At 52.1% G+C, this 13,789-nt stretch overlaps 1 protein-coding gene across 4 annotated transcripts; it reads left to right on the top strand.

Moving 5' to 3' along the window:
* Positions 1 to 17: 17 nt before the first annotated feature.
* On the top strand, positions 18 to 12,924 carry LOC148512572 (putative protein-lysine deacylase ABHD14B). 4 transcript variants are annotated; one of them, XM_088482068.1, is made up of 4 exons: positions 18 to 29; positions 10,814 to 11,035; positions 11,283 to 11,524; positions 12,592 to 12,924. In XM_088482068.1, exons 2-4 carry the CDS (start codon positions 10,822 to 10,824, stop codon positions 12,772 to 12,774), a joined length of 639 nt encoding a protein of 212 aa, XP_088338194.1. In that variant the 5' UTR covers positions 18 to 29; positions 10,814 to 10,821; the 3' UTR covers positions 12,775 to 12,924. The 4 variants fall into 4 exon arrangements, with proteins under 4 accessions (XP_088338194.1, XP_088338191.1, XP_088338190.1 ...); XM_088482065.1 differs by lacking the exon at positions 18 to 29 and adding an exon at positions 3,678 to 3,759 and having other exon boundaries at positions 10,811 to 11,035; XM_088482064.1 differs by lacking the exon at positions 18 to 29 and adding an exon at positions 3,695 to 3,759.
* The last annotated feature ends 865 nt before the right edge of the window (positions 12,925 to 13,789 follow it).

Here is a 13,789-nt window from a genome sequence, read left to right as displayed (position 1 = left end):
CTGCAGCATAACTTGGCCAGTAAAAACATGTCAGTTTTCAGGTGAATTTTCTAAAAGCTCAATAATGGGTTAAATGACGCGGGACAGGTATGTGGAGGTGTAAATGATGTGGGACAGGTATGTGGAGGTGTAAATGATGTGGGACAGGTATGTGGAGGTGTAAATGATGTGGGACAGGTATGTGGAGGTGTAAATGATGTAGGACAGGTATGTGGAGGTGTAAATGATGTGGGACAGGTATGTGGAGGTGTAAATGATGTTGGACAGGTATGTGGAGGTGTAAATGATGTGGGACAGGTATGTGGAGGTGTAAATGATGTGGGACAGGTATGTGGAGGTGTAAATGATGGGGGACAGGTATGTGGAGGTGTAAATGATGTGGGACAGGTATGTGGAGGTGTAAATGATGTGGGACAGGTATGTGGAGGTGTAAATGATGTGGGACAGGTATGTGGAGGTGTAAATGATGTAGGACAGGTATGTGGAGGTGTAAATGATGTGGGACAGGTATGTGGAGGTGTAAATGATGTTGGACAGGTATGTGGAGGTGTAAATGATGTGGGACAGGTATGTGGAGGTGTAAATGATGTGGGACAGGTATGTGGAGGTGTAAATGATGGGGGACAGGTATGTGGAGGTGTAAATGATGTGGGACAGGTATGTGGAGGTGTAAATGATGTGGGACAGGTATGTGGAGGTGTAAATGATGTACGACAGGTATGTGGAGGTGTAAATGATGTACGACAGGTATGTGGAGGTGTAAATGATGTGGGACAGGTATGTGGAGGTGTAAATGATGTGGGACAGGTATGTGGAGGTGTAAATGATGTGGGACAGGTATGTGGAGGTGTAAATGATGTAGGGCAGGTATGTGGAGGTGTAAATGATGTGGGACAGGTATGTGGAGGTGTAAATGATGTGGGACAGGTATGTGGAGGGTGTAAATGATGTAGGACAGGTATGTGGAGGTGTAAATGATGTGGGACAGGTATGTGGAGGTGTAAATGATGTGGGACAGGTATGTGGAGGTGTAAATGATGTGGGACAGGTATGTGGAGGTGTAAATGATGGGGGACAGGTATGTGGAGGTGTAAATGATGTGGGACAGGTATGTGGAGGTGTAAATGATGTGGGACAGGTATGTGGAGGTTTAAGTGATGGGGGACAGGTATATGAAGGTGTAAATGATGGGGGACAGGTATGTGGAGTTGTAAGTGATGGGGGACAGGTATGTGGAGGTGTAATTGATGCTGTACAGGTATGTGGAGGTGTAAATGATGTGAGACAGGTATATGGAGGTGTAAATGAGGTGTAAACGATGTGGGACAGGTATGTAGAGGTGCAAATGACGTGGGACAGGTATGTGGAAGTGCAAATGATGTGGGGCAGGTATGTGGAGGTGTAAATGATGTGGGACAGGTATGTAGAGGTGCAAATGACGTGGGACAGGTATGTGGAAGTGTAAATGACATGGGACAGGTATCTGGAGGTGCAAATAATGTGGGACAGGTATGTGGAGGTGTAAATGACGTGGGACAGGTATGTGGAGGTGTAAATGACGTGGGACAGGTATGTGGAGGTGTAAATGACGTGGGACCGGTATGTGGAGGTGTAAATGACGTGAGACAGGTATGTGGAGGTGTAAATGATGTGAGACAGGTATGTGGAGGTGTAAATTACGTGGGACAGGTATGTGGAGGTGTAAATGACGGGGGACAGGTATGTGGAGGTGTAAATGACGTGAGACAGGTATGTGGAGGTGTAAATGACGTGGGACAGGTATGTGGAGGTGTAAATGACGGGGGACAGGTATGTGGAGGTGTAAATGACGGGGGTCAGGTATGTGGAGGTGTAAATGATGGGGGTCAGGTATGTGGAGGTGTAAATGATGGGGGTCAGGTATGTAGAGGTGTAAATGATGGGGGTCAGGTATGTGGAGGTGTGAATCATGTAGGACAGGTATGTGGAGGTGTGAATGATGTGAGACAGGTATGTGGAGGTGTGAATGATGTGAGACAGGTATGTGGAGGTGTAAATGATGTGGGACAGGTATGTGGAGGTGTAATGATGGGGGACAGGTATGTGGAGTTGTAAGTGATGGGGGACAGGTATGTGGAGGTGTAATTGATGCTGTACAGGTATGTGGAGGTGTAATGATGGGGGACAGGTATGTGGAGGTGTAAATGATGGGGGACAGGTATGTGGAGGTGTAAGTGATGGGGGACAGGTATGTGGAGGTGTAATTGATGCTGTACAGGTATGTGGAGGTGTAATGATGGGGGACAGGTATGTGGAGGTGTAAATGATGGGGGACAGGTATGTGGAGGTGCAAATGATGGGGGACAGGTATGTGGAGGTGCAAATGATAGGGGACAGGTGTGTGATGTGTAAATGATGTGGTACAGGTATGTGGAGGTGTAAATGATGGGGGACAGGTATGTGGAGGTGCAAATGATGGGGGACAGGTGTGTGATGCGTAAATGATGGGGGACAGGTATGTGGAGGTGCAAATGATAGGGGACAGGTGTGTGATGTGTAAATGATGGGGGACAGGTATGTGGAGGTGTAAATGATGGGGACAGGTATGTGGAGGTGCAAATGATGGGGGACAGGTATGTGGAGGTGTAAATGAAGTGGGACAGGTATGTGGAGGTGTAAATGATGGGGGACAGGTATGTGGAGGTGTAAATGATGTGGGACAGGTGTGTGATGTGTAAATGATGGGGGACAGGTATGTGGAGGTGTAAATGATGGGGGACAGGTATATAGAGGTGTAAATGAGGTGTGACAGGTATGTGGAGGTGTAAATGATGTGGGACAGGTATGTGGGGGTGTAAATGATGTGGGACAGGTATGTGGATGTGTAAATAATGTGGGACAGGTATGTGGAGGTGTAAATGATGGGGGACAGGTATGTGGAGGTGTAAATGATGGGGGACAGGTATGTGGAGGTGTAAATGATGGGGGACAGACCTGTGAGGTGTAAATGATGGGGGACAGGTATGTGGAGGTGTAAATGATGGGGGACAGGTATGGTGGGATGTAAATGATGCCTTTACGCCTTTAGTACATTAGGTGGCAGTGCTCTACCATTACACCATTGGTACACTGTGGGCAACACAGACTGCGTAATGGTTAGCATTACTGCCACACAGCACTGAGGTCATGGGTTCGATTCCCACTGCGGCCCTAACTGTGTGGAGTTTGTATATTCTCTCTCTGCTTGCGTGGGTTTCCGCCGGGTACTCCGGTTTCCTCCCACACTCCAAAAATATACAGGTAGGTTAATTGGGTCCCAACAAAAATTAACCCTAGTGTGTGTGTGTGAGCATGTGGTAGAGTGTAAGCTCCACTGGGGCAGGGACTGATGTGAATGGACAAATATTCTCTGTAAAGCGCTGCGGAATATGTGTGCGCTATATAAATAACTGGTAACAAATAAATAAATAAATAATACACTAGGTGGCAGTGCTGTGCCATTACACCATTGGTACACTAGGGGGCAGTGTTTTTTCATTACCATTGATACACTAGGACGGTGTTAGTGGTACACTAGGTGACAGTGCTGTGCCATTACACCATTGGTACCCTAGGTGGCAGTGCTGTGCCATTACACCCTTGGTACCCTAGGTGGCAGTGCTGTGCCATTACGCCATTGGTACACTAGATGGCAGCGTTGAGCAGTTATGAAATGTGTTACTTAGTTGCTTCCTGCCTGAACCCTGTATTCTGCACAAGCTCCGGCTGGTCTCCTGCACGGTAGGTTCCTTCCCTCAATCAGTCATCATTATCAAAGCTCTGCTTCTCCTGCATCCATACAGAGTGGCTGTAATGCAGATTATCAGCTGCAGGGATCACTCTCCCAGTTATAGTGTCTCTATTCTAATGCTCAACATATATAGCTACAACTAGCAGCCAGCTGAATGCTGAGAGTTGTAGTTCCACAGTAGCTGGAGAGCCGCAGGTTGCCTGACCCTGCTGTTAGTGGGGATAAAAGCACAGTGCCTCTATCTGTCACTGTAACCCTCCTGGGTAAGTGCTTGTGTCATATAACAGGTTACGGTGACCTGTTATATGGTTGTTATATATTACCGTATATATTTGAAGTCTATATTCTATAAAGTATTTCCAACATGAAATAAGATAACTGTATTGTCTGCAGCTGTTACTAAATGCTGTGCCTTTCAGTCATGTATTTGTATAATCAGGCAGCTAGTTTTTCTATCTCTGGAATATGACAAAAGGCTGCTCTCTGTATAAGATCATGTAAAATGCAGAGCAGATCTGAGTAGTATTCAAGGGCAGTATTATGAACAGCTGACAGAAATGCATTCGGTATGATTCACTGCCGGCCGCACAGTTCAAATCCCGGCAACGTCAGCCTGATAGAGGAGGAAATCCTGATCATCCTAAAGGTAAGTATAAACTAATCTAATTCTACCCCCTAACCCTAACCCTCCTTTAGGGTGCCTAACCCTAACCTCCCCCCCCTGTGCCTAACCCTAACCCCCCCTCTGTGCCTAAACCTAACCCCCCCTTCTCCGCTGCCTAAACCTAAGTCCCCCCCGGGGGTGCCTAACCCTCCCTCCCCCTAGCCTAACCCTAACCTCCCAGGGGGGACTTAGGGTTAGGCACCCACCCGGGAGGTTAGGGTTAGGCTAGGGGGAGGGAGGGTTAGGCACCCCCAGGGGGGAGGTTAGGGTTAGGCACCCCCCAGGAGACCTAGGGTTAGGCGATGGGGAAGGGGGGGTTAGGTTTAGGCACTTAGAGGGGGGTTAGGCACAGGGGGGGAGGTTAGGGTTAGGCACCCTAAAGGAGGGTTAGGGGGTAGAATTAGATTAGTTCATACTTACCTTTACCCCTAACCTAACCCTCCCCCCCGCGGCTGTCCGCACCCGGCATCACTTCGATCGGGATGCCGGGCGCCGGTCTCCCGGCGTCGGTAAAATGACAGGCGTCTAGATTTAGATGACTGTCATTTAACCCTCGCCGGGATTAAGTAGTTGGGAAGCCGGCTGTCGGCATTTCGACGTCCGGCTTCCTGAAGTATACCGACAGAAATACATGGCTGTAGAACACGGAATAGAACCAGGAGTGATAACTTATGCTGGCCATACACTAGCACGATTTCGGTCCGATTGCCAGATTTTCGACGCGTCTTACGATGAATCGTGTGGAAATTGTATCGTTTTTAAGTAGGATACGATGCGATGCGCGCTCCCGCAGCTCTTAAAAGGTATCGTATGATAAGATGCGCAGCCCAAATTATCCGTCGTAATCGTATGCTGATCGTGTCGTGTATTTCAGCATGCGATGCATCGTGCGTCCGACCATTCGAGCGCCGTCATTTAAATCTATTATGATCGCATGTTTTTGGTGAGGCACACGATCAATCGTATCACGATCCGTCGTATAGGGACGAGTGATCGTACGACAGATCGTAAGTAAATCGTGTGTGAAATAAGCACAAAATCGTACCGCCGGGGAGCTCCGGGTAATTCAAGGGAAATCGTATGATGAATCTTATCTTATGCCGGTCGTACTAGTGTATTAGTAATAGTTGCTGGAGGACGTATTCAGATCTCTGAAATGAATCCTTGGCCTTGTCCTGTAGCCTCATGTGATAACACCTATGTGCTAAGCTGGGAACTCTACACCTGAATTAGTGCATGAGCACAGGTGTGGCTGGGGGCTTATATTTGTACTAATATTATATTATTATTATTATTATTATCATGTATTTATATAGCACTGATGGATTGTATAGCTATAAGTTATATAAAGACCCCAATGGACTGTGGACAGTGATGGAATTAGGACTGTGGCCCTGGACGCCATCCAATGCTTGTTTGTCTGTATGAGTAGTCTGATATCGCAGTAACTCCCTGTAGTCCTGTTATCGCTCTTACATTTCACCTACAAACACTCATTTACCAGCCGTGTTTATGGCGTTGGGTGAACAAGTTATTTCCCAGCTTCACCTTTGCACACAAATATTCTTTCTGCATTATCTGTAGGTAGCATTGTGCTGGAGAAGCCCCTTGTGCTGCCTGATTAGTCCTCTGTAAGGAAATAGGGCCCCAATGAGCGCAGACTGGATGTATAATAACTGGAAATCTACAGGTCACTGACTTGTTCTGCTGCTCTCAGTGTCAGTGACATCTGTGTGTTCCCCGTATACTGCCAGCAGAGGGCACTGTGTCAGTGACTGCTGTGTGTTCCTCTAGGTGTGTCCTGGTCATATATTGCCAGCAGGGGGCGTTGTGTCAGTGACTGCTGTGTGTTTCTCTAGGTGTGTCCTGGTCATATACTGCCAGGAGGAGGCACTGTGTCAGTGACTACTGTGTGTTTCTCTAGGTGTGTCCTGGTCATATACTGCCAGCAGGGGGCAGTGACCGCTGTGTGTGTTCTTCCAGGTGTGTCTTCATCATATACTGCCAGCAGAGGGCACTGTGGCAGTGACTGCTGTGTGTTCCTCTAGGTGTGTGTCCTGGTCATATACTGCCAGTAGGGGGGCAGTGACCGCTGTGTGTTCTTCTAGGTGTGTCCTGGCCATATACTGCCAGCAGGGGGCACTGTGGCAGTAACTGCTGTGTGTTCCTCTAGGGGTGTCCTGGTCATATACTGCCAGTAGGGGGCAGTGGCCGCTGTGTGTTCCTCTAGGTGTGTCCTGGTCATATACTGCCAGTAGGGGGCAGTAACTGCTGTGTGTTCCTCTAGGTGTGTCCTGGTCATATACTGCCAGTAGGGGGCAGTGGCCGCTGTGTGTTCCTCTAGGTGTGTCCTGGTCATCTACTGCCAGCAGGGGGCACTGTGGCAGTGACCGCTGTGTGTTCTTCTAGATGTGTCTTCGTCTTATACTGCCAGCAGAGGGCACTGTGGCAGTGAGTGCTGTGTGTTCCTCTAGGTGTGTCCTGGTCATATACTGCCAGTAGGGGGCAGTGACCACTGTGTGTTCTTCTAGGTGTGTCCTGGTCGTATACTGCCAGCAGGGGGTGCTGTGTCAGTGACCTCTGTGGTTTTCTCTAGGTGTGTCCTGGTCATATACTGCCAACAGGGGGCGCTGTGTCAGTGACAGGTGTATGTAGGGGGGGGGGGCAGGGGGTTGTCTCTAGTTGTGGCCTGGTGACTGGGTATACACTGCCAGCAGGGGGCACTGTGGCAGGTGTACATGGGGGGGGTCTCTAGGTGTGGCCTGGTGACTGGGTATACACTTCCAGCAGGGGGCACTGTGACAGGTGTACATGTGGGGGGGGGTCTCTAGGTGTGCCCTGGTGACTGGGTATACTCTCCCAGCAGGGGGCGCTGTGTCAGTGACAGGTGTACATGGGGAGGGGGGTCTCTAGGTATGCCCTGGTGAGTAGGTATACACTGCCAGCAGGGGCGCTGTGTCAGTGACAGGTGTACATGAGGGGGGAGGTCGCTAGGTGTGCCCTGGTGACCGGGTATACACTGCCAGTAGGGGGGACGCGGTGTCAGTGACAGGTGTACATTGGGGGGGGGGGCTCTAGGTGTGCCCTGGTGACTGGGTATACACTGCCAGCAGGGGGTGCTATGTCAGTGACAGGTGTACATGGGGGGGGTCTCTAGGTGTGCCCTGGTGACTAGGTATACACTGCCAGTAGGGGGCGCTGTATCAGTGACAGGTGTACATGAGGGGGTCTCTAGGTGTACCCTGGTGACTGGGTATACACTGCCAGCAGGGGGCGCTGTGTCAGTGACATGTGTACATGGGGGGGGTCTCTAGGTGTGGCCTGGTGGCTGGGTATACACTGCCAGCAGGGGGCGCTGTGTCAGTGACATGTGTACATGGGGGGAGGTCTCTAGGTGTGCCCTGGTGACTGGGTATACACTGTTAGCAGGGGGCGCTGTGTCAGTGACAGGTGTACATGGGGGGAGGTCTCTAGGTGTGCCCTGGTGACTGGGTATACACTGCCAGCAGGGGGAGCTGTGTCAGTGACAGGTGTACATGGGAGGGGTCTCTAGGTGTGCCCTGGTGACTGGGTATACACTGCCAGCAGGGGGCACTGTGTCAGTGACATGTGTACATGGGGGGGTCTCTAAGTGTGCCCTGGTGACTGGGTATACACTGCCAGCAGGGGGCACTATGTCAGTGACAGGTGTATATGAGGGAAGGTCTTTAGGTGTGGCCTGGTGACTGGGTATACACTGCCAGCAGGGGACGCTGTGTCAGTGACATGTGTACATGGGGGGAGGTCTCTAGGTGTGCCCTGGTGACTGGGTATACACTGCCAGCAGGGGGCGCTGTGTCAGTGACAGGTGTACATGGGGGAGGTGTCTAGGTGTGGTCTGGTGACTGGGTATACACTGCCAACAGGGGGTGCTGTGTCGGTGACAGGTGAACATGAGGGGGGTCTCTAGGTGTGGCCTGGTGACTGGGTATACACTGCCAGCAGGGGGTGCTGTGTCAGTGACAGGTGTACATGGGGGGGGGTCTCTAGGTGTGGCCTGGTGACTGGGTATACACTGCCAGAAGGGGGCACTATCAGTGACAGGTGTACATGGGGGGGTCTCTAGGTGTGCCCTGATGACTGGGTATACACTGCCAGCAGGGGGCGCTGTGTCAGTGACAGGTGTACATGGGGGGGTCTCTAGGTGTGCCCTGGTGACTGAGTATACACTGCCAGCAGGGGGCGTTGTGTCAGTGACAGGTGTACATGGGGGGGAGGTCTCTAGGTGTGGCCTGGTGACTGGGTATACACTGCCAGCAGGGGGCGTTGTGTCAGTGACAGGTGTACATGGGGGGGGGGTCTCTAGGTGTGCCCTGGTGACTGGGTATACACTGCCAGCAGGGGGCGCTGTGTCAGTGACAGGTGTACATGGGGAGGTCTCTAGGTGTGCCCTGGTGACTGGGTATACACGGCCAGCAGGGGGCGCTGTGTCAGTGACAGGTGTACATGGGGGGGTCTCTAGGTGTGCCCTGGTGACTGAGTATACACTGCCAGCAGGGGGCGTTGTGTCAGTGACAGGTGTACATGGGGGGGGAGGTCTCTAGGTGTGGCCTGGTGACTGGGTATACACTGCCAGCAGGGGGCGTTGTGTCAGTGACAGGTGTACATGGGGGGGGGGTCTCTAGGTGTGGCCTGGTGACTGGGTATACACGGCCAGCAGGGGGCGCTGTGACAGGTGTACATGGGGAGGTCTCTAGGTGTGCCCTGGTGACTGGGTATACACGGCCAGCAGGGGGCGCTGTGTCAGTGACAGGTGTACATGGGGGGGTCTCTAGGTGTGCCCTGGTGACTGGGTATACATGGCCAGCAGGGGGCGCTATGTCAGTGACAGGTGTACATGGGGGGGGGTCTCTAGATGTGCCCTGGTGACTGGGTATACATGGCCAGCAGAGGGCGCTGTGTCATTGACAGGTGTACATGGGGGAGGTCTCTAGGTGTGGCCTGGTGACTGGGTATACACTGCCAGCAGGGGGCACTGTGTCAGTGACAGGTGTACATGGGGGGGAGGTCTTTAGGTGTGGCCTGGTGACTGGGTATAGACTGCTAGCAGGGGGCACTGTGTCAGTGACAGGTGTACATGGGGGGGGTCTCTAGATGTGCCCTGGTGACTGGGTATACATGGCCAGCAGAGGGCGCTGTGTCATTGACAGGTGTACATGGGGGAGGTCTCTAGGTGTGGCCTGGTGACTGGGTATACACTGCCAGCAGGGGGCACTGTGTCAGTGACAGGTGTACATGGGGGGGAGGTCTTTAGGTGTGGCCTGGTGACTGGGTATAGACTGCTAGCAGGGTGCGCTGTGTCAGTGACATGTGTACATGGGGGGGTCTCTAGGGCTGGCCTGGTGACTGGGTATACACTGCCAGCAGGGGGCACTGTGTCAGTGACAGGTGTACATGGGGGGCAGGTCTCTAGGTGTGGCCTGGTGACTGGGTATACACTGCCAGCAGGGGGCGCTGTGTCAGTGACAGGTGTACAAGGGGGAGGTCTCTAGGTGTGGCCTGGTAATTGGGAATACACTGCTAGAAGGGGGCGCTGTGTCAGTGATAGGTGTAAGTGTCTTATGATCTGTCAGGCCTGGAAATGTTGCTATATGTATGTGTGAATGTTATTAGTAGAAGTAACTTCCATGTTAGGTGTAATGGTCCTTTAGTTAAGGTGTAGTCACTGTCCCGGGATCCTTCTGTTGCTACAGATTACCAGGTTTTACAGGGATTTCTCCAACCAAATTACTTTATTTTCTTGCTATAGCTCCTTCCTGTACCTTTCTCTAAATGCATTGCTTTATATCGCTGTCATTATGTGCTTCTCAGCCATGTTTTATATCAGGGGCTCATCTCCAGTCCTCAGGGACCACCAACAGGTCATGGTTTGTGGATTTCTATAACCATGCCCAGGTGAGTTACTCTATTCTGCTGGATCAGTAATTATCCCACCTGCTTCCATAGACAGAAATCCGCAACACATCACCTGCTCTGGATACTAGAGGGTTGAGGCTGAGAAGCACTGCTTTATATCATTGGAGACGTTTATGTGTGTTCCTCTGGGATACGCAGCAGAACGCTCCCATCGATATGGCGTCCAGTGCGCAGAGCCATGTGGTATCTAAGGGCGGTTTATACAAACGGCGCTGTCTCCCGATATAGATACAGAACGGGTCTGGCCAGGGGTATAAAGCCACGTACTCAGGTAAGTGCAGGAGGGTGTATGTAAGTCTTCGTGACGTTGGGCACATAGGGGAGAGGAGCCCGGCCATGCCAGGCCTATGACTATACAGTTGTGTATTATATATATTACATCAGATGTCAGCACAGACTCAGAATGTGATCCTGTCTCTCAGCAGCTACAGACATGGCCGACGTCCAGGTACTAGAGGGCTTCATCAGCGCTACCGGCCAGTCGCTGTTCTACCGCGAGGTGGTTCCAGTGCAGTCGCCGCCGTTGCCCCTTCCGCCCGTCCTTTTGCTGCACGGCATAAGATTCTCATCCCAGACCTGGCTGGAGCTGGGCACTCTGCACAAGCTGGCGGCTGCTGGCCATCGTGCTGTCGCAGTTGACCTACCAGGTTAGTGGGATCCCTTACTCCAGAGGTTCCCAAACGCCGCCATTACAGTCCAGGTTTTAAGGATATCCATGCTTGGGTCCAGATGGCTAAATCAAATTGACTGAAGTACTAATTATGTCACCTGAGCTCAAGCATGGCTATCTCTAAACCCTGGGCTGTAATGGCAGAGTTTGGGATTCTGCCTTACTCCATGTTCCCCCTCCTCCTCCTCTCATGATGGCCCATTCTAACGTCACATTTCTTGTAGGCCTGGGCCGGTCCTCAGCCGCGGTGGCCCCCAGCCCATTGGGGGAGCCGGCTCCAGCAGGTTTCCTACAGGCAGTATTGGAGTCTCTGCACCTGGCTCGTGCGGTGGTGATCAGCCCCTCGCTCAGTGGGATGTACTCGCTGCCATTGGTCCTGAGCAGCCCGGAGAAAGTTGCAGCCTATGTCCCGGTCGCGCCAATCTGCACAGACAAGTTCTCCGCACAGGATTATGGCGCCGTGCAGGTACAGACGGAGATAGGGAACATTTCTAGCAAAGTAATGGAACTGGTGAAATTTGTATCAGTGCAAAAGTGCCGATAAACGCTGGGAAATAGCCGATTAGGCGCCGGCCTTTATTCAGGCATCGTACTCAGCGCAATCTACGTGTTGTGGGAAGCCTCCGATTAGGAACGGATGTTATGCTGCGTACACACGGCCAGATTTTCTTAACGATAATGATTGTAAAAATCGTTCATATCGTTGAACACATGTCAGATAACGATCTCTGCAAGTGATCGCTCTGAATGAGGGCGGCCACTTACTTTTTAAAGTGCCGCCTTCTGGTCGATCGCTAGGCTGTGGGTTACCACCCACAGCTCTAGCGACCGACCATCGGGGCTTACGACCAGACCCTAAGGTTGGGTCTGGGCTCTCGTAAGCCCCAGGGAACTTCCTGCTCTGTTTGAGCAGGAAGTTCCCCACTGACATCATCAATGATGTCAGTGGAGCCGCCCCCAAACGGCAAGTGTTCCGACTGGAACGCCTCCGTTTGGCCGGGCACGCCCCCGGCCCGCCCAGCAAACGGGGCGAGCTGTCACTCAACATCGACAGCTCGCCCCGTTTGCAACGAGACCCCTAGCAACGGAGTGCCCGTCGCTAGCCAGGTCTCGCGCATGCGCACGACGGAGCCGGCTCCGTCGTGCGCATGCTCTGTGGGGACCATCGACCAGGGTGCGAGCGCATCGGCGCTTGCAACCGGGTCATAATGAGACCCTGTGTTTGCAGTAAGATTTGGATGATTTAATTCATTTTAAATAGTGTCAGAAATTGTTCATAGTTGACAAAATCGTTCAACGAAATCGATGACCTGACAAATCTGACCGCGTGTATGCACCATTAGACTAGGATCACATCCAAGCGCACGAATGTCGCCTTGTCATATCAGAACGTGTAACCGGAGCGCTGAACGGATGGACCCCATATGCGTCTATGATAGAGATAAGATCCTGTATGGCCAGTGTAAGACAGTAGCCCCCACCCTAAGACGATTTCAGTACAATTAAAGCCCTGTTGCCCTCTCGCCCCCACAGGTTCCTACTCTGATTGTGTACGGTGACGGCGATGAACAGTTAGGGGAGATCTCGCTGCGCAACCTGAAAAATCTGCCCAATCACAAAGAGTTCTGCATGAAGGGGGCCGGTCACGCCTGTTACCTGGATGATGCCGACACCTGGCACCGCGGTCTCCTGGAATTCCTCGGCAATCTGAAATAAAAGGGAACTACCGTCCGCCATTTTACATAACCCGAACATTAGCATACAGACCCTCCTACTGCGCTGTGACGCAATTAACGAGCCAGCAAGTGGGAAACGCACTAAATAGTCATTTTATTTGTAGAGAGCTGAATAAAGGCATCTCCCAGGTCCCGGTGTGGTCGCCTATACTGTAGCGCTGTGTATATGGGGGTACGGGGCAGCACACACTGAGGCGCCTCTTCCTGCTGCACCTGTGGCCGGAATTAGTGTATAAAGGGCAGATGACCGGAACGCACTTGTTTTGCTATTTATTTCTATGGCGCGCTGCATCTGACACATCGGTGTCCTTAGGGCCTGATTCAGACATGGTCGCAAGCGCTGAGCGCTCGCAACCGGGTCGATGGTGGCCCAGAGCGCATGTGCACGACGGAGCCGGCTACAACGCATGTGCAATCAGTCGCTCCGGGGCGAGCTGTCGATGTTGAGTGACAGCTCGCCCCCTTTGGTGGGCGGGCCGGGGGAAACTGCCCAATCGGAGGCGTTCCCATGTGAACACCTGTCGTTTGGGGCCGGCCCCACTGACATCACAAGTGATGTCAGTGGAGAGATTCCGGCTCTGTTAGAGCCGAAAGCTCTCTGGGGCTTGCGGCCACGAGACCCTACCACAAGGGTCTCGTCGCAAGCCCGATGGTCGCGATGGTCTTTACCATCGCGACCATCAACCTGGCCGCTTGCTATAGCTGTGGGTGGTGACCCACAGCTATGCGAGCAGCCAGGAGGTCACAAAAAAAAAGCGTCCGGCTCTGAATCAGGGCCTCTTTCTGTTGGAATGAGTCTGTAGCGCAGGAGACGTTGAATAAGGAAAGTTAAACGTATTGGGAAATCCGTCTCCGTATCTCCCGCTGTATATAACAAACCGCTGCCTATGCCGTGCTCCATTCCCGGATCCAGCGTCAGATAATAGGGAGAGGAGGCGGCTCTGGGATCACGATGGAGACACAGGGGCTGTATTTTGGGGAAGGTGCTAGAAGAG

The sequence above is a fragment of the Taudactylus pleione genome, unplaced genomic scaffold (genome assembly GCF_031769625.1).
Source record: "Taudactylus pleione unplaced genomic scaffold, aTauple2 ptg000281l, whole genome shotgun sequence".
NCBI classification, from domain to species: domain Eukaryota; kingdom Metazoa; phylum Chordata; class Amphibia; order Anura; family Myobatrachidae; genus Taudactylus; species Taudactylus pleione.
The sequence above is the reverse complement of the archived record's forward strand: the minus strand, read 5'-3'. Positions and strand labels throughout refer to the sequence as shown.